Genomic DNA, 26,904 nt, shown 5'->3' with positions numbered 1-26,904 from the left:
GATATCAGTCGCAGAAGCGTGTCAACCGCACTCATATCAGCTTTAGAAGCGGGTACAACTAGAACAGGATGTTGATACGTATCACCAAAATGTGAATGTGAAGAATTTTTGTTGAGGTGATCGACCTTGCCACTGACAGTCCTATGTCGGTAAAGCGGGCATTCTCCTGATCAGTTTCCCGTCACCTGGTTGATACAAGAAAACTTTATTTCGCGACAATTGTAACAGTTACAATGCATGCCAACTTTTGAACTATTGCTAATATCTAACAATAGGTTGGTTAGAAGTTCATTAGCGTAAGGCATGACGTGTGCAATGACGTGGACTGAATTTTAATTCGACGTAAAAACTCCATTATCCAAAGCGTCTTATGGACAGCCGTGAAAGAGTGTATTCTTTGGCCTACCCTTACAAGTGTGCAAGGCTTTGGTATTTGAAAGTCTTTTAATCGGCTATACACGATTTGTCCTTTATATTTCGTATGTCTTTCTTCGCAGTCCCAGTCAGGAAACTGCTGATGATATAAATATGATGATATCGACATTATACTGACCTTGACCTTGCCCCCCTACCCAGGCCCTGGTGCACACCAAGGACGCCCTTGAGCACGACCTTTCGGTCAAGGCCAACTCTCTCTTCATCGACCAGGAGAAGTGCATGGGCATGCGCAGAACGTTCCCCACCACGCCGAGGCTTGTGGGATACGCCTAGAGCCGGGGTCCAGTATTAACAGTTTTTCTACTGTTGGCAGAAACTAAAATTACGAAAATGGTTCCGCTACCTCCGAACAGATTTCCGACAGCTTGTGTTTGTTGTAAAAACGTTTTTTATATTGTTTATTGCGATACGAGTCTAAAATGTCAAAGGACATCATCTTGAACGTGCCGTAAATCGGCAGTAAATCGAATGTGCCGTATATTGGCAATAAACTCATTGTCGTAAAATCTGTTGGGCGTCTACATGAACCAGATATGAAAACAACACCGGATGTCGCTACAGTCTACCATTTATGTCAACTGGAGCTGACAGAACTGAAATCTTTGATATATTCGTACATTTCAGACCTTTTTGAGTATTACAAGTGTTCTACAACACATTCGGTGGCACAGTGAAAATGAAACATGTTTGTATGAACGATGATCACATCCCAACATTAACGTGTCCACTGACATAAAATTCAAAAGATGTTTGTTGTTTCTCGCGATGGATTTAACAAACAGGGGACATTTCTATTTACCACGAATCACTGTGCATGAGAGATTACTGTAGAAAAGTGTTATACAGAATGCCATGTAAGGTTCTTTGAACTAAAAGTCCCATTTTAGCAATTCATGAATCATCTATTCTGTAATATGTAGTATACTGGCGTTAGTGTGTTCTCAACAACTTTCATACTTAGATGAACTCAATGATGCCTGTTTTAGTAAACAAGCTGCTCAAAGAACCATACATAATTTTTGTAAAGTTTATCCCAAAGACTTATCTAGCCAATCCACGAATTGAATGCTGCTATTTTTTACAGATACTATGTTATGTATATTTGCACTACATTGTATTATTCTACACTATCAGTGAATTGTATTGAAGAAAGAACTGTAGAGAACCGTACCTAGTGTTATGTTGGTGTACTACTATAGGTGTACTATTACTGTGTTGCAGTTGTGCTATTTTTAAGTTGTGGAAAACGTTCAGTTTGAAAGAGCCATTTGGACTGAGGAGAACGTATTCCTTTAATATATTCATAACTTTGAACTTGTTTTGTTGGCAAACCATCAAACTACTGTAAAAACTGCATCGTCTCAGCTATAATACATACTCAATGCGATCTACAGTTTGAAACTATCTTTTCAAGTCTTGTTTTTCCCGGGCTTTGTTACGATAAGGTATCATACTATACAGGAAGCGATGTTATCGAGGCTTGAAGACACAATATCGTGTCACCGCATTTGTCTGATGAAGCCCACTGATACGGAGAGATCTGACAGATCTGATGTGTTTCCAGTGCTGCATCTTCTACTATCGGCGCCTTGACTGTAAAGTGTTTGTTCTTCATGTAAATAAAGCACGTTTTGCACTCAGCCGGACTCTCAGATTACTTTCTTTTATTTTTTCAATATTTTTTTTAATTTTCATTTACCACATTTGTGGAAGGTTTGACATAGCAGGTGACTATCACCTTTTCAAGATGTCAAGATGATTTTTGTTTGATGATAGTTAATTTGGAAGTTCATTCCCGAAGGCAAATGGCAAGAACATGGTGGGAACATAGGGGAAATACAGTCAAACCTGTATTAGCGGCCACCTTTGCATAGCGGCCAACTGCCCATAGTGGTCACTTTTTGTCGGTCCCTTGGATTTTTCCCATTGACGTAAGCATTAAGAATTAGGCTATAACGGTCACCTGTCCAACGCGGTCGCGGCCACACGATTTTCGGTCCCGCGGGTCTGGAAACACTGCCGATAACGGTCACGGCGCATGGTCGCCGCAAGATTCGGGAACCTTCTTTCAAAACTCGGCAGAAGAAATTGTCATTATAGCTGCAGTGTTACCCATGAAAATGTTGTGCATGGTTTTATTTTGCTCCTGGTGTTGGTTTTGAATTTCCAAAACCCGCTAAAGACGCCAGAAATTTCCAGACAAACCAACCTCCTTGGACAAACAGAGCTTAGTCTTGCGCGCGGTCCTAGCGGGACGCTTTGTTTACTTGGGCTACTTCACTAGTAGTACCATGGGCGAGCAGTTTGTTAAAAAAATACAGATGCCTTTTATCCTCTAAGAAAAGGTTATAAAGTCATCCATTCTTTGTATATTCTGTTCTCTTTATTCAAAGAACTTCTTTGACGAAATAAGTTTACATTTTGTACTGTCTAATGTAGAGTGAAATCATAACTCACACATTGCAGCTGCACCCACATTACAGTAGACTATCCCATGACCCTTTGACCTCACATGAGCCATCTTGCAGCTGTGTTTTTTTTTTCTCCCGGCAAGGAATCCGACCCAAACAGGCTGATTTTACCGTGAAATTGCGCAATTATTTGCTGATAAATCATGTCCCCGCGCAATTGATAATGACACGGTTGTCTTCGGCCACATTTTGGTCGCATGTGCTCCGGATTGGGGGCGGATCGATGGATCGACTTGGACTTTATTTGCTTGTGGAAAAATCCGGACCTACCGAAAGCAGTCATCTTGAGCCGAGCATCGGGTCGTCTTGTGCAAGTGGTCGGCAGACCAAGTTTGACTACATGTATGTGAACAAGGAGGTTTTATGATGTGAATAAATGTTTCTCAGTGAGTACAGAAAACATGTGCCACTTATTGCTCGTGAAATCAACCGTTTCTATAGAGCGGCCACCTGTCCATAACGGTCGATTTTGGCCAGTCCCTTGAGTGACCGCTATAGGCAGGTTTGACTGTACATGTGACAATGGACAGTGATGGACATTATTGTAAAAGAGGCTAGTCAAAACCTAGCGTCGGATGCAGTTAAATAGGTTGGATTTGGCTTCATTGTTGAAAGCAGAGGAAGACAACAAGTCCCACTTTCACTACAATTTGTGGGTTCTGTGAATTTAAGAGAATGTGGCTTTTTGTTTGACGGTGAATGTGGCAACGTTGACAAGGGTGGCGTGTTCACTGCGTTAAACAATGCGGTACTTTCGTCATGGTTAAAGGGACAATTTGGAAATAAAGTATGTTTCAATCTACTTCAACTTACAAAAAATTGAGAGCCAATCAGATGTTTTGGGGTACACTGAGTGGATGATGATGACGAATGTTTGTACACCTTTAGTCTTCAGAAGTTTTAGGTTGTGCCCATCTCGGGAGCAATCACGGGGAAGCTTGCTTCAAGTTCTAAGAAAAAGCTTTCAGCATGAAAATTCCTCCTGTGATATGGAAGATTAAAGGTGGATTTGAAAGTGGCAAGTGATGTCCTTGCTGAGAAAGTTTGCAGGGGCTCAGCGGAACATTTGTCGCGGAATGCCTTCTTTATTTTCATTTGACTTTATTAGAATTGCAACGGTGTAACACACGTGGGACACAGGCAGCTATTGCTAATGTCGTGACCCACACATAAGACATTTTCACGGGTGACCTTCAACTAATGCCACATTCTGCTGTATAACCACACACGTGCTTTTAGACTATTCAACTTCCAAAAGACATTGCATGGAGAGGGAATAAAGGCTGCTGCATCTCTTACATACAAGAAAGACGCGTACTGAATCAGCAAGTCGATAAAACTTTATTCCAATGAAGACGTCGAACAGATATTTCGCTGTAAAATCTACAAGGTAGAAATACATCAATATCGTAATTTTTGATTTGTCGCCCTGTGAAATTCTTCATTTTAATCACATTTGAAGTTTCCTGAATGAATTGTTTTCTTGTTCCCCAAAAATGTGAAATTTCTTGCTGAATGCGATTATCCACTTTTGATCCGATAACGTCGGTAATGTAGACAAGTTTGTATCCTGAAAATGAATACATACAGCAGGCGCTATAGGCATGGGTTTTCGTCTGTGCAGACCATTTTAAAGTGTAATCCGAATTTGGATGTAAATTTTTCCTTTGGTCTTTTTGGTCCTTTATCTGAGGATTTTACCAATTTGTACTTTCTTGCTGATTTTTTAATGCTGCTACTCTACAAGATGTCTTGCAATTTTAGTAGACACACGCAATATTTACAAGCTTGACCCAGAAACTGATATAATGTCTTTGGAAATATTAATTTTCATTTAGTTTCCCTTATCAAGCACAACCAGAACAGCAATTTTAGGCCGTCAAAAATCTCGAAAATCTTTTTTTTGTTTTAAAATCAGTCAGGTCGTCTTTTTCTTCTGACCATGCCAAGTATAACCTGAATTGATATGAGACTTCGTGGTAATGATTTCTTCTTTTTGAAAATGCAAGTTATAATTTCTTCTATTGATATCTAATCTTGTCGTTGACTTTCTATTACTTTGCCTTTATCGTTTCGGTTTTCAGTTCATCTAAAGCCATTTATCAATTTGAAATCAGCAACCCACGAACAGTGGATCTAACTCTTAAGGTATCCATGTATTTAAATACAGTATCTACATTATAATGCTTTGTAACTTTATATATGTTGCAAATCAAATGTGTCAATATAACCGTACAGCCGTACAATGTTAGCGATAAATAACACATTTATAAGTAATCCTAATCCAGCCCAATCTAAACAGTGGCTCAGTACAATCTAATCAACAAAGTCTCACGATCTTCTTATTCCAATCAAAGGTCAATACTAGTGTTGTACAGCCGTACAATCTAGGGAATACATGATACAGTCATGAGTGATCTCAAATCTGGCTTTATCAAACTCCACGAGTCATCTGCATGAGCCTGTTCAAACGCTCTAGTCTTAAGTACAATCCAACAAAGTATAACTACAGTATCATGCTTTGTAACTGTATCTTAGAAGTATTAACTCAAACGTATCAATAGCGTCGTACAGCCGTACAACGCAGGCAATAAATAACTTACATGTATTTATAAGTGATCACAATCCAGTCTCATCGAGACCTGTGGTTGAAAGGTCAATGCTAGTTTTGAACAGCCGTATAATGTAGGAAATACATGACTTAGTCACGAGTGATCTCAAATCCAGCCTTATCAAACTTACTAGTGAGCCTATCCAAAATGCTCCATCGGCTAGCCTCAACTACAGTGTTGTCAATACTATTGTACATCAGTACAACGCAGGCAATAAATGTGGTCAACCTACTGTACAGCGGTACAATGTAGGTCAACCACAAGTGGTCTCGAATCCTGACTAATCTAGACCCGTGTCTCAGCTGTGTGGGTCTGACCAAAACACTCGTTACTCTCATCGCAGTTGCAGTAGTGTAAGGTGTTACGCACTGGAGGCGCGGCAGCCCTGGCCTGTCTAGCGGCCTTAGCAAGCCTCTTCTCCCGTTGCTGTGCCGCCGCGACCCTCCCCCTGCCCTTCTCACCCATCATGGCGGACGTGGCGCTGACGAACACGCCTGCCGTGAAGCTGAGCAGCAGGTACAGGATGGTGAAGCCGGACGCGAAGAGGAACAGCGGTCCCACCACCTCGCTGGGCGTGGCGAGCACGTCATAGCCGACCTCTCCCCACGGCAGGAACGTCAGGCCGGCTATGGCGGACTTCAGGGACCGGAATGCATCCACGTACGGGCAGAACAGGAGGTAGCCTGTGGAAACAAAAATGGCAGAAAGTGACATAGAGTGAGAGAGTGTGCACTTAGTTTACATCAGACCGAAGCCGGGCATGTCCGTTGCCTTCATTGGGAAAGGCACTTAACACGACTTTCCTACTTCACTCAGGTGTAAATGAGTACCTAGCTCATCTGAGGTTAGGGACGTGCCTCGGATAGGACGTTAAATGGAGGTCCCGTGTTTGGGGAGCACCCCGCGCACGTAAAAGAAGTCACCACACCTTTCGAAAGAGAGTGGGGGCATGCCCCGGTGTGAGATGGTCCAAAACCTACAGTTCCATGATCACGCATGGGTTCGCCCTTAGTGATAGCCTCCGGCTAGTTGGGCAACCCTGGTATGTACATATCGCTGAACCAATGAATAGATAAAATGCTTTAGTTGTTAACATCGCTTCATCAGGAATGGAACTCGTTCCGAACGTAAGAGAAGCATACGACGTACAACCTTTAAAGGAATGCTGTAAGGGAAAAAAACAAAGCAAAACTTTATTTGTAAGGGCCACGAAATGTCCTCCAAACTCACCAGATCAACGGAAAGCTGGAAAAAATAAACTAGAGGGCGGTAAAACTTTAGTTATAAGGGCTGAGTAACGAATAGACCAGCAACTCACCGAGCATGCCGTAGCCTGTGACGGTCAGGATGAAGATAATCAGGCTGCCCAGCATCTGCATGCGGGTGTGGATGAGGACATCTGGAAAACAGATGAATTCAAATAAGATACAGGATTTCTTGGAGCGAACAGGACTGAGAAAATGTTAACAATGGTATTTCAATATAGAGAATCTCGGCAGATGTCCGCCGCCATGTTGGAGAGTGAGATAGACCCAAGATGGCGACAAGTAAGGAGGTTTAAGCAATCTGGTGCTCCTTTTAAAGAAAGAGGGAAAGAAAAGGCATCTTGACTCACGAAGGCGTTAACACAGTTAACATAACCCGTACCGGTCTAAATATGGCGGCCGCTAACGTACGTCACAGTCACGTGAATACAGCCACCCTATCAGAACTCACCAAAATACGTGCGGGCCAAAATGGTGGCCGATAACGTAAGTCACAGTCACATGACTACAGACACCCTATTAGGACTCAGCGAGGTACGTGCGGGCTAAAATGGCGGCCGCTGACCTACGTCATAGTCACGTGACTACAGCCATCCAATCAGAACTCACCGAGGTACGTGCGGACCCGGGCGCTGACCCCCATCAGGCTGCAGATCTTCACCAGGTTGAACCAGATCACCATGGCGACGGCGGCGGTCAGCTGGTCGCTCCAGAAGGCGACATCGGACAGGTCAACGAAGCTGCGTCGATCTGTATGTAAAATATTAGAAACACCCATATAAAGTTTGAGATATTTCTAAACATTTACCTCTTTGGACAACATTTCATTCATACTAATTAAAGCTGTGATGCAAAAAATATGTAGGCATACAATGTAAACATGAAACGACGTACCCTTCCTCAGTTCTTGTTTGATGAGTGCCTTTGCTCTCCCCGCGAAGGTGTCCTTCATAGCGAGCGCCCCGATGACGTAGAGTGACGTCACGACCGACGCGACTTCCACGATGGTCCAGAGCTGGAGGATGAAGGACCTCCCCTCTTTGCGCGCTTTCTTCACAAGACGGATGATGATGTACAGGAGGCAAGCGAAGAACACCGCCTTGGCCACGAAAATTATAGTGGGGGCCATGCCCAGCGCGGTCAGTGGGAATGAGGCGACTTGGAGGGTCGCGATGGCTCCCGCTGCTGCAGGGAACTCGAAGAGCACGGACACGGTGCTGAACAGGTTGGTACTGACATGGTAAAGCGTCAGATCCAGCACGAGTGCGGCCGTGTACGGGTCGATCCACTGGCTTGCCTTCAGGGCCTTCAGTGCTTCCATCATCTCCGCTTTCATCTCGCCGAGGGAGACGCTGTAGCCCGGTCCGCCGTACGAGCCTCTTTTCCCGTGGACAACGCGACTGAACGTTTCGGGCTTCGACCATGGGAAGGACGCGAGGGTCTTACCCGCTACCCCGCTAAAGTGTGGCTTCACGCACGTTTGGTTGGAGTGGAGAGCCGGCAGTGAGACGTCACACATGCCTGAGAGAAAGACGGAATACCAATAAATTTTAACAACGCAAAGTACGCACACTCCTTTTAATATCTAATCTCTACTTTATTGTGCCCATTCATTGAAAAGAAATTGTATTTGATGGGCGTATCCATTTATTTATTGATTGTACCTGTGTGAGCCCTGAACTGTCCCAGGCGGACCGGCCCCACACGGTAGGCGCGCATGTTCCTGATGAACACACTGTCCTTCCAGCCCAGCGATTCGCCGTTGTACTGTTGTGTCGGGTACAGCTGACGCGCGAAGTCACCTTCAAGCCAGGGCAGCACGTCCTCATGTGCCTTTACCTGGAGCAAACGTGATTGTTCGGTGTATAAATTGCTTTCTCCAACAAAACATCTCCTGAAAAAATCTGCCTGAACTATTTCAAACTATGAAGATGAAGATTAAGAGGAAGTCACATTAGACCAATGTAGAGAGTGAAGTTTAAGGGAACTTACCGAGTCGGTGCCGTTCATGAATCCAGCTTTGAGCCCCTCGTTGATGGCAGGAGCGGAAGGACTCCACGCCTCATGGACCATCAGCAGGGCAGCAGCGATGATGATGATACCCACCAGGCACCGCTTGCCGTTGTTGCTCAGCTGTAGCCAGTTCTTCCTCTCCGCGCGCTGCTGTTTCAGCTGCTCCGTCTCCTCCAGCTCTGACCAGGCGGTCTGGGGCTGGGTGGGGAGTGTCTCTGTGGAAAGAAGTCATCAAACTGTTAAACAAAGCCACAACACCGAGCTATGGTTTGTTTGTACGTGATGTCACAGCCCCCATGCTGGTTGCAGAACCTGGAAGGGTAACGGCCATGTTTCAGAAGATCCATAGATCGAGCAGGTAAGTTAAAGAGTCTACCTTTGACCTAAACCGATTTGCACGTCATGTCATAGCCGCCAAGCTGGTTGGTGGAACCTGGAAGAGTCAGTCATTTGAGGAGACCCCCACTCGAGTGCGTTCAAATAAAGAACCTACCATCCCTATGTATAAGAGCTTGGGTTCGCCCAGATCTAGAGTGAGTACGAGAAGCCACTCCTGGGAATAAGAACATGGTGCAATGTGTAATACTTGCCATCGACAGGCTGCAGTTTTCCCGCCTCAACATCCTCATCCTTGTCGTCGGTGTCGCTCTTCTTTGTGCGACAACCAAAGAGGATTGAGGTCCCGAAGGCCAAGATAATAGCCTTCAGTAAAATCAAAAACAAACAAATAAACAAACGACAAATGACTTTATGAAAGTCTATTGGCTGCCTTCATTGGTAAAAAAAGGTTAAATATAAGGTATACCTAAAGCATAATAATGGCCAAGAATGAAATGAAATTGAATGAAATCATGCAAAACGAAATAAACTCTATTTTGTCAAGCATAAATTTTCCCTTGTGCTTCCTGTTTGTCATAGAAAAAAGATTAAATGATCATTTTTACCTGAGCTGGTTGGACCACCACCATGGACTGTAGGAAGGCCAGTCCGAACGCTGTGAGCCACTGGGCGGACTTGTCTTTGCCCCACTCCACACTGTACAGCAGCAGGAAGAACCCCGAGGCCAGGGTGGTCAGGGCCAGCAGCGCCCAGCCCACGTACAGGAACCAGTACGGCAGCTTCCGGCCAGACGACTTCGGCACGCCCTGGGGTGGAGCAGAGACGTCAACTATGTATCTATATAATATCTATTCATCCATCCATCCATCCCTTCATCCATCCCTTCATCCATCCATCCATCCATCCATCCATCCATCTATCTATTAACCTATCAAATGTCTGTCTATCCATCTATCTCTCCGTCTATCTATCTACGTATCTATCTATCTATGTATATCTAACTGTGTATCCATTTATTTATCCAGCTAATATCTATCCGTCTAATGCATTTTCTTATTGAGGCCCTACCTTTGGGCGCCATCGGCGGAAGATCTGCACGATGATGAAGTTGACGGGGAAAACCTGCAGAGTGGTCCAGAGGCTCACCAACAGCGTCTCCGCAGTCAACTGTAGAGAAACAAAACAAAAGATTGGGGTACTTTTAACAAAGTTAACAACTTCTTTGCTACTATACACATATAGGTAAGGTACAAAAGGTTGAGAAGCGATGTACAAGGTTGGCATGAAATTTCTTTCATGTTGGTGAATAGTGTTAAGCAGAGATATATTTCAAACACAAGGAAATCATGATCAGATTTGCCGAATCCTCAGGGTTTCACTCATTTGTGACGGATGGGGATATCAACTTCCATCCATCAAAGACTCGTCGCTTACGTCATGCGTCCGTTGGATCACGTGTTCAGACCATTCGTATTAGATTCAAGATTCGGTTTACAGTCTTTATGTTTGATGTCCATTGTGCTTGGTGTACGTGTAAGTAAGTTTATCCCAACCATAGTGAGAGAAAACAAATGAACACGTACCTCGATGGACCCAATGGTGAGCACGACGGTGGATGTCCCCTGCTCGGACCCCCTGAACCACATGGCGCTGGTGATCATCTTACAGAACAGAAGGCAAATGCAGCACGACAGGCGCTACAATAGGGGGAAATACAGTAATTAATGTACATGGCTATATAGGCTACATCTATTCACAGAAAACCTCTTGCCTAGTGTCATCTAAGTGCGATTGGTTGTGAGATCATAAGATGAAATTTCCTATATCTATCTATCTTTCTATCTATCTATCTTTCTATCTATGATATCTAACTATCTATCTATCTATCTATCTATCTTTCTATCTACCTTTCTATCTGTATTTCTATGAATATTTCTTTCTTTCAATCTATCTTTCTGTGGCACATTTCAAGGAGTATCTTAGATGTCAGAAATATTGGTAGAATTGATAAGTTTTTGATTTGCATTGAAAAACATGTAGTAACGTGTTTGACGCTAAAGATCATCTTTTAGGTAATAGGATGCTACCCCACGGAGCAAAGATCTGGCGGAGCAGGAATTTGACGCGTCACCGCACGCACCTGCACGCGGGTGAAGTAGCTCCTTGGGCGTGACGTCACCACGGACATCCAGACGTGCCCGTCCTTGAACTTCTCGCGCAGCTTCAGACTGAAGCGCTGCCCCAGGGAGACGTCCGTCTCCACTGTGGGGGGCATGGTCCGCACGAGACGGCCGTCTCCGTGCTCCACCCCCATCCAGTCGTTACACACGAACTGGGTCCTACAAATGAACACAGAAAGTTTGTTAGCAGCGGTCCAAGTGGTGGATGCAGCAGCATAAATCATTGCAGGCAGGCTGTGTTCTGCACAAAACAATGCAAAAAGTCTCTCAGCAGCAACCCAAGTGGTGGTTACAACAGCCAATGTCATTACAGACAAGCTGGGTTTGACACAAAAGCTCTCTTAGCACCAGCCCAAGTGGTGGTAACAGCAGCCAAAATCATTACATACAAGTTTGGACCTGTACAGATCTAGAGTTGAAAATGATTGTAGTCTATGGCTGTTTCCAAACCTTTCCTTACTTATAAAGGATACCTTTTCAGAAAGCAGGAGAAGCTTGAACAGAGATTTTCAATATACTGCCAAGATGCATGATAATGACAGAAAGGAACAACATGAAGAGGGACCAATTATAACAGTTGTACTATGCTTATGATAATACAGCTGAAGAAGATAGTAGATGGTGATAAGGATGATGATGGTAAAAGTATATAGCAGTGACTTTCATACGACGATTAGTGCTAGAGTAACGACTAGTATACAGTAGATTGAACAACAATCAATGCACAAATATGACATTAGATAATCGGTACTTCTTGTTTATCTGCAGATCTGTGACCTCCACCCTCTCCAGGAACCAGGAGGCATGGCGACCCGCCCCGGAGTTGTCGTGCCACACGGTCAGGCTGGTCAGGCAGCCCAGCTGCTCCGGGGTGGTCAGCAGGAAGGTGTTCACGCCTCCGGTCTGGAAGGTCTGGGAAATAAAATGGGGTAATCAACTAGACAGCATTCATCGAGTCAAGGATACTAGAGATAATGAAGATTGGAACATTGGCTTTACGAGGTTTTTTCATGAAACATTTAAGACATATCAATTCGTTCCAGAAAGACTCTGTGAAAATTATGTAAAGTTTCCTGGAGTTCTATATATATTTTGTAAGAAAGAGACAGAAACATAAAGAGAAATAGAACTATAGAAAAAGGACAAAGAAAGAGAGAGGGATATAGAGCCAGAGAGGGAGAAAAGGGGACAGAAAAGGGTAGAGAGTTAGAGAGTGAGACACATAGAGACACAGTGAGATAATGTTTGTTTGTATGACTAACCATGTCATCCTGCTGAAACTCCCTCGGACCCGTGCTGCCCAAGGCTCCGTTCAGCACGAAGGCGACCTTTGACCTAGTCCCGGCTCCCCAGTCGTGCCCGGTGTCCACCCTTATCAGGTACCGGTAGGGGTGGCTCTCCCGGTTGCCGTGCACGTTCTTGACACTCCACTGTTACAAAAAGAAGACTAAAGTTTAGACCAAGGATGAAAAATACTACCTTCAAGATGATGGAGGGAGACGAAACATGCTCAGAGTATGTAGGCTAGTACTATACTCAAGATGCAAGAACACACAGCCATACAACCTGCTGTATTTCGGTGCAAACAGGTAAAAGGTTAACAACTAGAAAGGCAACATTTGCGAGCAAATACAGCATGTTTAGCCATACTCCTCGCCATGCAAAAAATGGACTCTCCCAAAATAACAATGGACCATTCTAAAATACTTCCACTAAAAAAATGGATCAAAATTGAGTTTAAAAACAATTATCAGTCTCTCCATACAGGAATGGAGTCTTCCAGTAGCACATCAACACAATATGGACCAGTCCAAAACCATATCCACTTATTAATTAACAAATACACTTCTGCTAACAAATGGAATTTTTCATGATCATTCCAGCTCAAAATTGAAAGAAATGACTACAGAATCCTCCCCTTGCAAGAATGGGATATTCCGTGCCATCTCCATGTAAACTACACCAGTGGAAAAATATTCGCTGAAAATTACACTCTTGCGTATAATCAACCCAGTTCAAAATTGAATTAAAAAAGGTCAACCCCAGGGAAGAATGAACTTTTCGATAGTATACATAATGATATATATGAAGATTTGACAGGAGAAGAAGGAAATGACCAAAAACAACATATTTCAGCGATAGTATGGGTGAAATATAAAAATGTGACACCCCTTTGTTTGAATGCATGATTCAATAGTATACACTTTGGGTTGAAAATAACGAAACCGAAAAATTCTTTGTTTAAAAAATCGTTTTGAAAGGCTGTATGGCAAACATTTGAATGAGGGCCTGTTTACATGCCAAATTTCACATTATTTTGGTTTAATACATGTAGGAACTGGAGATGTGTATCTTTTTTCAAAAAAGAGTGAACAAAGCCATGTAATCACATGTCCTAGGGATTCCCATACCATATTTGGCATGAATACTAGCCTACACCTGTGCCAGAAATGCAAGATAATTAGATTAACTCAATTGACCAATCAGGTGGTCGCAAGGCTCACAGGCATGCAAGGCCAGGTGCAAGGCACTTGGGGTCATTGACCTTTAGGTCATATGTAGTATTGAACGTGACAGAAGTGGCAAATATTGTCAAGAAAGCCCAAAATGAATCGTTTTGAAGATATGTGTGCCAAAAATGGGAATGTAGTCCTTTAAATATTTGTTCAAGCCACATATACAGCAAATTTCTGGTCATTCGGTTGAAATACCAGGGCGCAGGAGGCCAAGATGTGCTAAAAATAGTCTAAAAACCTCAATGAAATCACTTTCAAGGTCAATATCAAAAAAAGGAAAAAAACGTACATTGGTTTTTGCCTACATTACCTCTGTACCAAATTTCAGGTCATTTGGTCAAAAAATGACAGAAATGAATCGATTTGAAGATTTGACAGGAGAAGAAGGAGAAGAAATATGAGTAAAAACAATACGTTTAGCCATACTAGGTATGGCTAAACATAAAAAGCAGCACCAGTCAATTTACTTATAATCAGTGTACAGAGGACACACATCAATGACAAAGGACCATGTCCTCCAAGAAGCAAGGGACGCTTACCAAGGATAAGACACAGTGGACTCAAACAATGGAAGACTGATTCCTGCTCTGGAATCTCACTACTAATGCATGGATAATGATAAGCGATGAGCGTTCGGAAAGCATAAAACAATCTTCACCAATCACGACATACCTTCTGCGCATCTATCTTGTCATTCCTGCGAGCGGGATAGAGCATGACGAAGTACATCCCCATCAGCACCACCATGGTGGTCCACACGGCGTAGTTGTTGACCAGATCCACGAACCTCTTGAAGACAGTCTTGAAGTTGATCCTGTTGGGTTCGGTCTCCGAGGAGGTTCCGAAGCTGGTCAGATGATCACACAGGCAGACTGTTTGGGGCAGGGTAGATGCCGGGCTCACCTGGAAACGTAATGCGTGTACGTGATGTGTTAGTAGCTGCAAGTTGAGACATTATTGGTCCAATGGTTAGTCTAAGACATCTTCTTTGGATCAATTATTAGTGACTTCTCCTCTATGTGACTCAAGGGAGAGATAACAGTTAAGATTCAAATTTGCACACTGTTTTGATATTGCCATTTTTGTTGATTACGTAGGCAAATGTTGTTGGGAGCACGGTGGCAAAGAGAAAACAATACTTCGAATTCATCATCAAAAATGACAATGACCAAATGTCTGCTATATATATGGAGTCTAAATCACCTTGGAATCCAGGCTGTTTTCGCTCCCCTGCGTTATATACTACATTGTGCTTGAAAGGGACAGCCCGTAGGACGTGTGTAGAAAAGCGGAAAACATTCCACATAACAAACCTGTATGCCGGCACATACCAGTCATTAAAAGAACAACGAGAACATTTTGTGATCTCAAATTGGATAGAAGGCTTTTACATTTCCAGGTCAAGTACAGGATCGTTTCATGGCATTTGTTTTTCTTACCCGACAACCGTCCCCTTTCCATGAGCCCAGCTCCACGTCTATCCCGGGGTCCCAGAACACGCAGTTCAGCCGCACGATGTCCACCGTGTAGGGGCATCCCGTTGGTGGGCAGTCTGTGTGGAAAACAGAACACAACGGTTATATTCCAGCAAGACATATGAACATCTGCTGAAAAGTCAAACATTACCTAATTGTACGTACACCATGCTAGGGCAAGTGGTCCGCTTGTATCATCCTGTACGATTCTTAATGATGATGATGATTGAAGACCTTTATTGTATGTTCGTGCCCCGAGGGGCTAGATACAGGTCGTTTAACACAAACCAAACTAACATCTAAGTGGCATATACAGTGAAATATGTACAGTACATTGTGTAAACATACATGGTAGAAGAAAAGGATAAGCTAAGCTAATCTAGTAAAGTCAACTTCTTCTCGCTTCTTTGTACATGTGTAGATGTATGAACAGATCATGTTTCTTATACAAGGGTTATCTAGACGCAACAAAAATATGAATTTATCCGTTGCGTTTAAATATTCAAAGCATGGGAATTTCTCATTAATACATTTGAAAAGAACATTTCTTTCTATATCGTAAAGTTTACAATCTAAAATGAAGTGCCGCTCATCTTCTATTTGATTTAACTCACAAAATTGGCAAACTCTATGTTCTAGAAGCGTGTGGTTGTGCCTTCCTGTTTCAATATGTAATTTGTGACAACTAATCCTGAATTTAGTGACAGCTACTCTATGCTGTATGTTACTTATAGATAAATACTCTTCTTCCTTATACAGGGACTTAAACAGTCGGTTTCAAATCTGCACCCCAGTGCAAAATTGTTGTACATTTCTTCTCATTATCATGAGATGACAATTTTGAATAAACTCGCCAACATCACAATAATCATCATTATCTGACATACTCTTTACAGAGAGCAAGCAGATGTAACGTTTGACCAGAAAAGGCTACAATACAACTTGTCATACTGCACCGATATATGAGATGAAATGTATCAAACCAATGCTCCTATCACTATCCAGCGTTTTACAAATAATCGCATCTGCTGTGAAACATAACAAATTCCGGTGACGTCAGCTCGCTCGTAAACCATTGCAACGTTCACAGAACCCATGACGTCACTCACCGTCCACCTGCAGGCCTATGGTGTAGTCCTCTGTGCCGTTGTCCACTGCCGGGTCCGGCTGCAGTATGGTGTAGGTGGTGTGGACATCGTCGTAAGGCGGCACAGCCTTAGCGACGAAGTCATCCCAGCTGAACTCCTTCCTGTGTGTAAAGGGATAGATATTACAGTTAATGCTGATAGGCACAGGCGTGAAATGCCTTTTAAGCTCTTGTTTATACACCGTTACTTCTGTTTCTAAAGAAATTTCAACAGCGTAGCAAGACATTATGTCATCACAAATGTTGTTAACTCTAGACAAACCTCACTGACAATCTTACAGGATGATGTGAGGCCAAAGTGTGATAAAAAATCTGAACTATCTCGCCACGGTCGCTTGGTGAACGCTCAATGATGCCAAAGGTCCTTCAATGATCTCTCAATACTGTTTCAATGATCTGAATGATTTTCTAATAATCTCTGAGGTCATCAGATGATATCTCAATAATCTTTCTATGAGCCCAATGAGGATTTTTTTTCTCCGCTCATCAGTTGTTCAAAGACCTTACTTGAAGTCATAGTCCGTCTCGTTCGGGAAGTCTCCCAGCTTGCCGTACATCACTGCGGCCGGGTAGGGGGCCACCAGGCTGACGGCCACTCCGTAGGTCTGGTTCCTCCTGGCACGGAAGGTGCGGAACACCATGGTGTCGTTAGGGAACGGCGAATACCTCACCAGACGGGGGGTGGCGAACAGGTCCGGGTCGTTCTTCAACACCACGGTGATGTCTTCCGGCAGGTCCTGAAGAAAAAGGGAAGGCGGAGTTTCCATGTAAGACATCACGAAATCGCCGGCGAATGCACCCAGACACACGGCGACATGCCGACCTGCGTGCCGATTACCGGCGCTGCGAACGTCCCATGCTCGCACGTAAATGTTTCCCGACTTGTGTGGGTCGACTTCTTCTTCGGCGCAGACGGAGCTCTCTTCCGCCTAAGTCGAATTTGGCACCCGGTGGTAGAGGAGGTCACTATTCTTAGACGAGAGAAGGAATAGGCAGCGCTACTCTAAGGCTTGTGGTATAAGTGGTACATGGTGGTATAGGTGGTTTTTTTTAGACGAGTGAAGGAATAGGCAGCGCTACTGTAAGGCTTGCGGTATAAGTGGTACACGGTGGTATAGGTGGTTTTCATCATATACCACCGTGTACCACTTTTGACTTGTGGTATAAGTGGTACACGGTGGTATATGTGGTTTTCATACTTAGACGAGTGAAGGAATAGGCAGCGATACTCTAAGGCTTGTGGTATAAGTGGTACACGGTGGTATAGGTGGTTTTCATACTGAGACGAGCGAAGGAATAGGCAGCGCTACTCTAAGGCTTGTGGTATAAGTGGTACACGGTGGTATAGGTGGTTTTCATACTTAGACGAGTGAAGGAATAGACAGCGCTACTCTAAGGCTTGTGGTATAAGTGGTACACGGTGGTATATGTGGTTTTCATCATATACCACCGTGTAACACTTGTGCCTTAGAGTAGCGATGCCTATTCCTTCGCTCGTCTCAGTATGAAAACCACCTATACCACCGTGTACCACTTATACCACAAGCCTTAGAGTAGCGCTGCCTATTCCTTCACTCGTCTAAGTATGAAAATCACCTATACCACCGTGTACCACTTATACCACAAGCCATAAGTGGTACACGGTGGTATATGATGAAAACCACCTATACCACCGTGTACCACTTATACCACAAGCCTTAGAGTAGCGCTGCCTATTCCTTCACTCGTCTAAGTATGAAAACCACCTATACCACCGTGTACCACTTATACCACAAGCCTTAGAGTAGCGCTGCCTTTTCCTTTGCTTGTCTCAGTATGAAAACCACCTATACCACCGGGTGCCAAATTAGACCCAGGCGGAAGATAGCTCCGTCTGCCCCGTAGAAGGATTGGCCACCTATACGGTGCCTTAGGCCTCACAAGAGCGCTGCCCATTCCTTAGCTCGTCTCAGTATGAAAACCACCTATACCACCGTGTACCACTCATACCACAAGCCGTCTGAATGCATTCGCCTGCGTTTTGGGGATGTGGACTCACACAAGTCGGGTAACATTTACGTGCGAGCAAGGGACGTTCGTAGCGCCGGTAATCGGCACGCAGGTCAGCATGTCGCCGTGTGTCTGGGTGCATTCGCCGGCGATTTCGTGATGTGGACCCACACAAGGGACGTTCGTAGCGCCGGTAATCGGCACGCAGGTCGGCATGTCGACGTGTATCCGGGTGCATTCGCCGGCGATTTCGTGATGTCTTACATGGAAACTCCGCCAGAAAAAGACGTCCCTCGGCTACACAACTCCCTTGGCTACACAACTCCCTTGGCTACACAACTCCCTTGCCGGCATTAGAGAACCTTGCCCCCCCTCCCCTCCCAATATACGCCGCCGTTATAGGAAGTCTGCGAAGGAGGCTATTCAAACATGTTCTTTCATATGTATAAATGGTAATATTTTGGGAACTCCAGTGACTTATTTTGGATGTACAAGTCTCTGTAATTTTGTTATGATTTTGAGAATTTACTGGTTGCTGAGTAGATACGTCGGTGATTTTCTATTTCTTGTCCAACAAACCTGATTGTTTTAAATTACATAGAAAGAACTCCACCTTGACTTTTAGGGTTCCTCTCCCCGGTTGTTTCAGCTCGATGTCCACCACAGACGACTTGACATCTTTTGCGGAGTCGTCCCACACGAACGGGTTCCGGGCAAATCCAACAACCTGTCATACAACAACGGTTTCGTTGAAATTTTACCGGATACGTAAAAAATGAGAGTGGCCTTTGTACATCATATTAGGAAACAAAGAGAATCGCACAAAGTGATCAGGATCAGTTGATGAAAGGACACATTACGATAAGACATCTTGTAATGATTGTAATATTAGCAGATCTAGCATCTATTTAATTTGCATTGGACCCAATCTTAGCCCTTTGCGCATGCCGTTGCGGTCTAAAATAATGCTATCTAGATCTTCCTCTTCTCGTTTCACTATACTCTACACTTTTCGCTTGTGGAAAACAAGTCCTAGATTAAGACGCAGTTGAAATCCTTGCCTTCATGTCTGCATCTTCAGCAACCCCTCCCTCGTGCAGGGCGTGCGGACCCGGGAACGTCACTCCTCCCGCATGCGCAGAGACAGCTGCCCCTCCCAGCCCTCCTCCGGACGTCTTCTCCAGCACCATCTGGACAGCCTTAGAGCCGAGCTCGACCCGTCCGGCGCTGCCCTTGCTGTCCAGCAGAGCGTCAGCGATGCTGTCTAGGTTCTTCTTCAATGCCTGGGTCGCTTCTCGTTGCTGCGTGTAAAAGAAAGCATAATTTAGGACGGTGCAGATGGTGAGTAGAAAATGGTCAATTTCTATGCAAAGAATCTGGTCATTAAATTAGAAAAATGATCCAACGTCTAAGATATTACGGGATTGAATGTTCTCTATCCAAGTATGGTGTATAAAAGAAGAATCTTACATAGGCCCACTGTCGCTCCAGTTTCTCCCGGTGTTTTTCCTTCATCTGCTGACGAAACTCCTCCCGTTTCCGCGGAGGCAGCCTGTCCAGCGCTGCGGCGTCCTCCTCGTCTTCCGGGACTGCTTCCGAGCCTCCCGCCTCCATCAGGGCAGCCACGGTGTCCACCACAGCTGCAGGGAGACAACAACATGTCCATCATGTATCTTTGTTATGTGTTTTTTTTTTTGCTGATCCTTATGTCCGCCCTCATGACTTGAAGGAAAAGTGGCATGCTGGCCGGTTTGAGCTTCTCATGAATAGACAAAGAGTCAAAGGTTCACACAAGAAAGAAAGAATGTTGAATCAATTAATGTGTGCACGACACGCCAAGTACCTGCTGCCTTGGGAGAGAGTTCTTCCATACTGGCCCCTCCTCGTGCCAGTCCTTTGATGGAGTCCGTCATGGCTCCCACCACGTAACCTCCCTCCGCCTGAAACAATAGAAACATCTGTGGTCAATAGTACTTATGCTTAGCCTCCACCAGTCTCTGCGGGTCGCCGGGAAAATAGTAGAAATTGGCCAAATAGAGTCAATTGTATGAAGGGAGTAGGCTACGGAGAGAGGGTCAAATATGCAACCCTGGAGCCTAACAGCGGATGGAAATGTTATCCTCCATGGCCAAAGTCCCCCGGCAAATGTTCTCTCTATAGCCGACGCTGTACATGTTAGTCTGGTAGATGGAAATGTTATCCTCCATGGCCAAAGTCCCCCGGCAAATGTTCTCTCTATAGCCGACGCTGTTAGTCTGGTAGAGACTACTTATGCTATGGAGATACAAGATATGAGACAGAGAAGTTTTTTTACTAGAATGTACCAAACAGTCTTCTGTAGGGGACAGCTGTGAACCAAATCTGGAGACGTAGATGGAGAGAGTCGAGAACTAGCTCTTAAAAATGATGATGACGACATCTGCAGTATTGCAGTTCTATCAACCCTGACTGTCAGTCTATGACCATCATTTCATCACCGCCCAGCATCCAAACTGTCTTGGAGAAGTTCTATGGAAAGATCATGTGTGATGTGCTGGAACGGTTTACTCGAAAGTGTAGATTTTTGTAACTTGAAAAGAAGAGTGGTATCAATGACAACATCATTACCTGAGCATCCAACGGCAGTGTCCCACACAGGCTGATGACGTCACTGGTTATCATCGCCATTGTCTCAGTGGCATCCTCGGCTGCAGGTGCGCGAGACAGTCTGGCGAGGGCTGCCATGGCCTCCGTGCAGGTTGCCGAGTCCACCTGCGACAAACGGAAACAGCGTCATTTTAAAGTGTAATAATAAAGCCTTCTGGACGACGAGATGATCTACAGTTCGTCTTAGAACACATCTTGCACATTCTTAAAGTCTAAGCTGCAAACAAGCAAACGAAGACAGCCAAGTAATGCTAAGGTCCAATTTCCAAACCGGGGCTCGACCAGGCTGTTTGCATGAACGAAATCAAACAATTCATATCATGGATATTCACAAATAGCGCTCATGATTAATTTTGCACCTTTTTTTATGTCTTTTATACCATACTTTTCGTTTCTGTTAACCGCCCGACCGGGCCCCGGGTTGGGAACTGTGACCTTAGAATAAGTTACTAACATCGCTAGGGAAGCCTCTAGGTGAACACAAATCTTCTATTTGAAGTGTCTCACCGTTCCGTCCACAGAGGAAGACCCGCCTGCACCTGGTCCCTTGTGCGGAATGAGCTGATCCAGTAAGCTCCCAGGATCGTCCTTGTCGTACTGCAGGTCAGTGATGGTGTTTATGGTTCCATCGTGCCGAGGGCTGCTCTCACTCGCTCCAGGCGTTTCCTACAGATAGATTCAATTAAGTATATTTTTGCGGATTATACACTTTTAGTCGATGTTGTTGTTGAACATAGCAAGTTGCATATAACCAACAGACAAAATTATTTCTTTTGCAAAATAAGTAAAGGACCTTACGTACGTGTGAAACGGAGGTCATAGCTGGCGTCGGGGTGACCCTTGTGGTTGTCTCCTCCAGGCCTGAGTCTGTGCGAAAAATGAATCAACATCTTTCATTTCATTGGCAAGGTCCACCTTACAATGTAGTTCAGGCACTGGGCTAAGCAGTTACAGGAATACTTTAACAAAGCTACTCGCTCAAGTAGACCCTCAAAGGTGGTTACCGGTGCAATAGCCTAATTGGTAGAGTGTTCGCCTTTCATACGGTAGGCCGTGAGTTCGAACCCCGGCCGGGTCATATCAAAGACTCTAAAAATAGTACATACTTCTTTCTCTGCTTAGCACTCAGCATTTGGGAAAAAGTATGGAAGTTAAACACACACCACTGCCAGTGGACCAGCCCCCTGCTGTAGTGACTTGCGCTTGTGTGGCTCAAGGGCTAAGTATGGAGATGGGCGCCCCCCTACGCATCTTCGTAACTTTAACTTTAAGGTGGTTACGACTTCTGTTTGAGGCTGACTGCTGTTTGGTTTTAGTGTCAGTTACAAATCTGCATTTTGATCCTTACATCATCGACGCCTGAAAGAAAAAAAAAAGTTACCGATGGCATCCCCCTGCTTAGTTGTAGCGGTGGTCTTGAAGGCAGTGCTGGTGGTGGAAGGAGCAGCAGACGATGTGGACATGTCGGTGCTGACAGGAGAAGGAGTCGGCGGGGTGGTGGACTCTGCCGCGGGTGTTGTCGTCGTGCTCTTCGCCGTTGTAGTAGGGCTTGCAGGTGTGGTGGTTGGTAAGACCTCTGTAGTTAGGTGTATTTTTACATGAAGTAAACCAACAGGTACATAACTTAAGGGAAAATTAAGGAACAACACAACCTGCCCTTTTTTGCACATGTTCTGTTTGTTTGTAGCAATATGGTGTTTTCGCGTGACGTTATCGTTTATAGGTAATGACAATAAGGTGGGTTGTATAAATCCCAGATGGCGACTGGTCATTCAAACTGCATAGACTACGGCTGTGAGTAGTCTGGTGCTCACCGAATATGTCAAGATAAAAAGCTGGTATGTTGAGTAAGACCGATTTGAACGTTTTTGACAAGTTGACCAAGCGCATTGGGGGGGGGGGGGGGGGGTCATCGTAGTCAAATGAATGAAAACATTAGATTTGCCTGAAGAAATAATGATGTCAGTTTGTTATCATGTTGAATGTAAGACACGATATTTACCTGTGCATGTCGTGCCGTTCCCTGTAAACCCCTCCAGACAGACACAGTGGTACGCCCCTTCTCCGTTCACGCAGAAGGCGTGCTCAGGACACGCGTGTTCAACAGAGCATTCATCCACATCTGTTGACAGGAAAGAAAGAAAGCAGAAAGATCAGTATTACGTTTCCTGTCCTCTCCTCAAGACTCGTGTCGTTTTGTCATGCACAAATATTGCTGTACTATTAACCTATTTCTATGTTTCACGTCATACTACGTCTTTGATATTCGAATCAAACAAATCAAACGGTTTACATCTTTGTGTGAGAATTTGGTTCTGATTCACATCTGTTCGATTTGCTCTTATCTATCACACATATGCCTCTCCTTTTTAACAATGTTGTTTTAGACATTGTCACCTTTACAGCCGCCTGTCCCCATTTTGAAGCCCGGCGAACACTTGCAGTCGACACTCCCGTTCAAGTTGACACATTCAGCGTTATTGCCACAGATTCCTGGGCTCACTTCGCACTCGTTTACATCTGTGTGAACGGTTTATCAACATATTTCTAAATTTGTTGCAACCTCTTCTTTCTGTATTACATGTGGCTAGTTTCTTTATTGCCAGTATTATTGTTTTCTAGTCTAGTTATGTATGTATGTATGTATGTATGTATGTATGTAGGTATGTATGTATGTATGTATGTATCATGGTTTTCTGTCACTGTCTTCCTTTTCTTCCTGTTACAGGTTTAGCTTAAGTGTTATCTTGGATATATTTACAACTACTATTCGATTATTATAAAATGCTACCTGGACATGTACATGTAGGCTGTCAAATCCTTATGTGGGCCGATCAATTGCCTAACCACATATTGTGCCCAATCAGATTTACCATCATGCCTATCCTTGGGAAAGAAGTTCTCACTCACCGTCACAAACCCGGTCATCCCTGTTAAGTGTGTAGCCGTCGTGACAGGAACACAGGAACGAGCCAGGAGCGTTGGAGCAGGTTTGCCCACAGCCTCCATTGGAGTTCGCACACTCGTCTATGTCTGTCGTTGATAAGAATTCAACATAGTTACCTTTACATGTGTGCACAATCCTGGCCCTTGAGAAGGCTGGAAATATGATACTAGCGCAGACTGTGATGGCTATCCTGCAATGTATATTATGAGAATGAGTTCCTTGGTGCACAGATAAACAGCTATAGTCTTACTATATCTATATATAAAAAGTAAGGGAAAATCAATTTTATTCCTTTTTCTGGGTTTAAACCAAGAAAATTATTAAGCTTTCTTTCTTATCAATATGCAGCCTTTCTGACTTTTTATTTGTATTTTCAAGGAAGTCGAATTCACAGAATCAAAACTTAGTGAGAATGCATCCTTAATCAAAGCTGGAATCATTCAGCCCGTTTAAAAATCTGCTGTATCCTACAATGTATATGCTCATTTTAACGACTTAGACAGGATGTATACATATCATTACTCAGCCTGAAAAAAGTCAACTTACACCTGAAAAAGGATTTATCAAGATATCACTTAGCGTACCATTTCTCATCTGTCTTAAGGAGAATATATCCTCTTCCTGAATTATGTTTTAACAGAACTGCATTTGAACTATTTCTGACCTTCACAACTACGGTTATCTGCCATTAACTCGAAGCCCAGTCTGCAGGAGCAGTTGTAACTTCCTTCAACGTTGTGGCAGTTGTGGGCACAGCCGCCATTGTCAGTTGCACATTCGTCAATGTCTGCAAAGTGTACAGAAACATCAAAGGCAATAATAATACCAGGGGATAGAGTATGTGTACAGTTACATTTCTTTTGTTTATCCACTCACAATGCAACAGTTTTGCACGCTATAAACTCAGACACTATATGTCTAATCTCTGCCATTTTCCCAAGAACTACGAATGATCTCAAACACTATATGTATTTGACAGTAGAATAGTTGCTTTTCATAAGGGGCATAATGATAATGCCAGGTGGTGGGAAAGAGACTACTGCATGGCACTACACAAGCATGCATATTTTATGTACAAAGAAAGGACAATTCAACCTATTCCCACCTTGACATCCATGACCATCCGCCAGTAATGTGTACCCCAGTCGGCAGATGCACCTGTGGCCGCTCTGAGTGTGGATACATACATGGGCACACCCACCGTTTCCTGTTGCACATTCATTATTGCCTGCAGAGAATAAAGAGCACAATTAAGGCATATAGTATGCATTAGCTATTCTCTCATGAGAGGAGAGAAACGTTAGAAATCCCGGACAAAACTACTCCTCTCGATCGAAGCCTCTGCTTGGAAAATATGCATTACATATTGTATGAAACTTTGAAATATGAGAAGCTGGTGAATCCCGTTTGATCCCAGCGGTTCCATTCTGGTCAAACAAAGGTTCTGGTACATACTTACGTGTTTTTATTAAGGTTGTTGATGATTATTACATACATTATACAAGTTAATTGATAGTCAAAATGCAACAAGCTTGCCTGCTGAGCCTGCACATACGGTGTACACAATTCTGTCTCCGCTCCCGTCTGTGCCAAAGGCTGCTGATGTGTTGTACAGACTGTGCCGACTCTTGCGTATCCCACGTTGGCAGAAGTTGGTGCCACAGTTACGAAAGCCGAAACTCCTTTCCTTTGCAGCCCCGGCAGAGAAAGCCAAGTTCGCCACCTTACGTACACCCCAGGTCGGGCCACAGCCGAGCACGTTGTTGATGTAGGGGTCAGAGTTGTACTCAGTCACGCACCTGGAAACACAAAATTTTACAATACATTATACAGAGCGTCATCAAATTCGGCTCCACGCCAGGTTCTTCAGGCTTCTCTAATGCAGTTTTTTTTCTTCTTAAAGTTTTGACACATAAGTCTTACAAGTTTCAGTTTCTAACTACATGTCTTAATTAAAACATTTGCATGAGATGCTGCCACAGTACACCTTGCACAGTATTGTAATGAGTTTAATAAAGTATCATGGAAATGTTTTTAAAGGCTAATAGCATTGTAAAAGTGATTTTTGTTATTTCTAACATACTTATTAAGGTAAATAATGGAACTGTCATTTCATTATACAGTTCAATCTAGAATACCCCCGGATATCCATGACTAATGCAGATTTTAAACATTTGTTCATATAGAAGCTATAATTGCAACCCAGCACAGATCACAGGACAGGATAACTACCAGCACACAGTAAGAGTGTTGTACATGTCACAGGACCTACCGGATTTTGTTGGGGTGGCTGTTACTCCCACCCTGGACTGCCCATTTCTCCCCACAGCCCGTTGGCCTCAGTCCGTACTGTGCACAGAGGTTCTGGTAGTCCCTGCACCAGTCCGAACTGGCAGACAGACCGTCAGCAGGCAGCCGCGCCTCGATAGCCAAGAATTCCACTCCTTTATACAACTGGTTTGCAGTACGGAGGACCTCAAAGGCGTGTTTTCCTAATTTGACCAATAGAATTCAAGATAAACATTCAGAATAAAATTCAAGATCGGGGTTTGACGCCTCAACACCACGACCCTTGATATAAAAAAGACGTTACTCATGAAATCAGCTTAGCAAGACGGAGTTGCGGGTTTCTATATGTTTGTAAGAGTTGACGCATGCGCATGCACACCCGTGTGCATCATGGCCAACAGGGGGGTCTGTCAAAAAACTATAACTATCCTAAGAATTATGGCGTCTCGTCTATTTATGAGACTTGTACTTGAGATAATCATCATAAGAAATGTAATTGTGTTTTTCTCTTTAATTTTTGTCTAAACGGGCAATATCTGAGTTGAAAAGTTAACTAACTATCCAAGGGCTTTGTACC

At 43.9% G+C, this 26,904-nt stretch overlaps 2 protein-coding genes across 6 annotated transcripts in view; one reads left to right on the top strand and one right to left on the bottom strand.

The window, feature by feature from the left end:
* LOC136440735 (tektin-3-like) overlaps nucleotides 1-2,078 on the top strand; it is a 40,626-nt gene extending 38,548 nt beyond the window's left edge. For all 5 annotated transcript variants that reach the window (XM_066436838.1, XM_066436837.1, XM_066436840.1 and 2 more), the window contains exon 12: nucleotides 577-2,078. In XM_066436838.1, coding sequence (XP_066292935.1) covers nucleotides 577-711 — 135 coding nt within the window. In that variant the 3' untranslated portion in view covers nucleotides 712-2,078. The remainder of the gene's footprint in view (nucleotides 1-576) is intronic.
* A 3,728-nt stretch (nucleotides 2,079-5,806) lies between these two features.
* Nucleotides 5,807-21,547, bottom strand: LOC136440491 (polycystin-1-like protein 2). Its single transcript, XM_066436541.1, has 23 exons — nucleotides 21,542-21,547; nucleotides 21,053-21,196; nucleotides 20,289-20,385; nucleotides 19,916-20,085; nucleotides 19,507-19,746; nucleotides 19,059-19,172; nucleotides 16,964-17,193; nucleotides 16,419-16,558; nucleotides 15,274-15,386; nucleotides 14,507-14,737; nucleotides 12,581-12,748; nucleotides 12,070-12,230; nucleotides 11,279-11,477; nucleotides 10,722-10,835; nucleotides 10,207-10,305; nucleotides 9,744-9,944; nucleotides 9,390-9,501; nucleotides 8,779-9,014; nucleotides 8,451-8,625; nucleotides 7,681-8,307; nucleotides 7,396-7,536; nucleotides 6,840-6,920; nucleotides 5,807-6,204 (listed from the first exon to the last, which is right to left on the bottom strand). Exons 1-23 carry the CDS (start codon nucleotides 21,545-21,547, stop codon nucleotides 5,807-5,809), a joined length of 4,197 nt encoding a protein of 1,398 aa, XP_066292638.1.
* Nucleotides 21,548-26,904: the final 5,357 nt, after the last annotated feature.

Source organism: Branchiostoma lanceolatum, chromosome 8, assembly GCF_035083965.1.
Source record: "Branchiostoma lanceolatum isolate klBraLanc5 chromosome 8, klBraLanc5.hap2, whole genome shotgun sequence".
NCBI lineage: Eukaryota > Metazoa > Chordata > Leptocardii > Amphioxiformes > Branchiostomatidae > Branchiostoma > Branchiostoma lanceolatum.
Note: the sequence above shows the minus strand (reverse complement) of the source record. Positions and strands in the feature narration are given on the sequence as shown.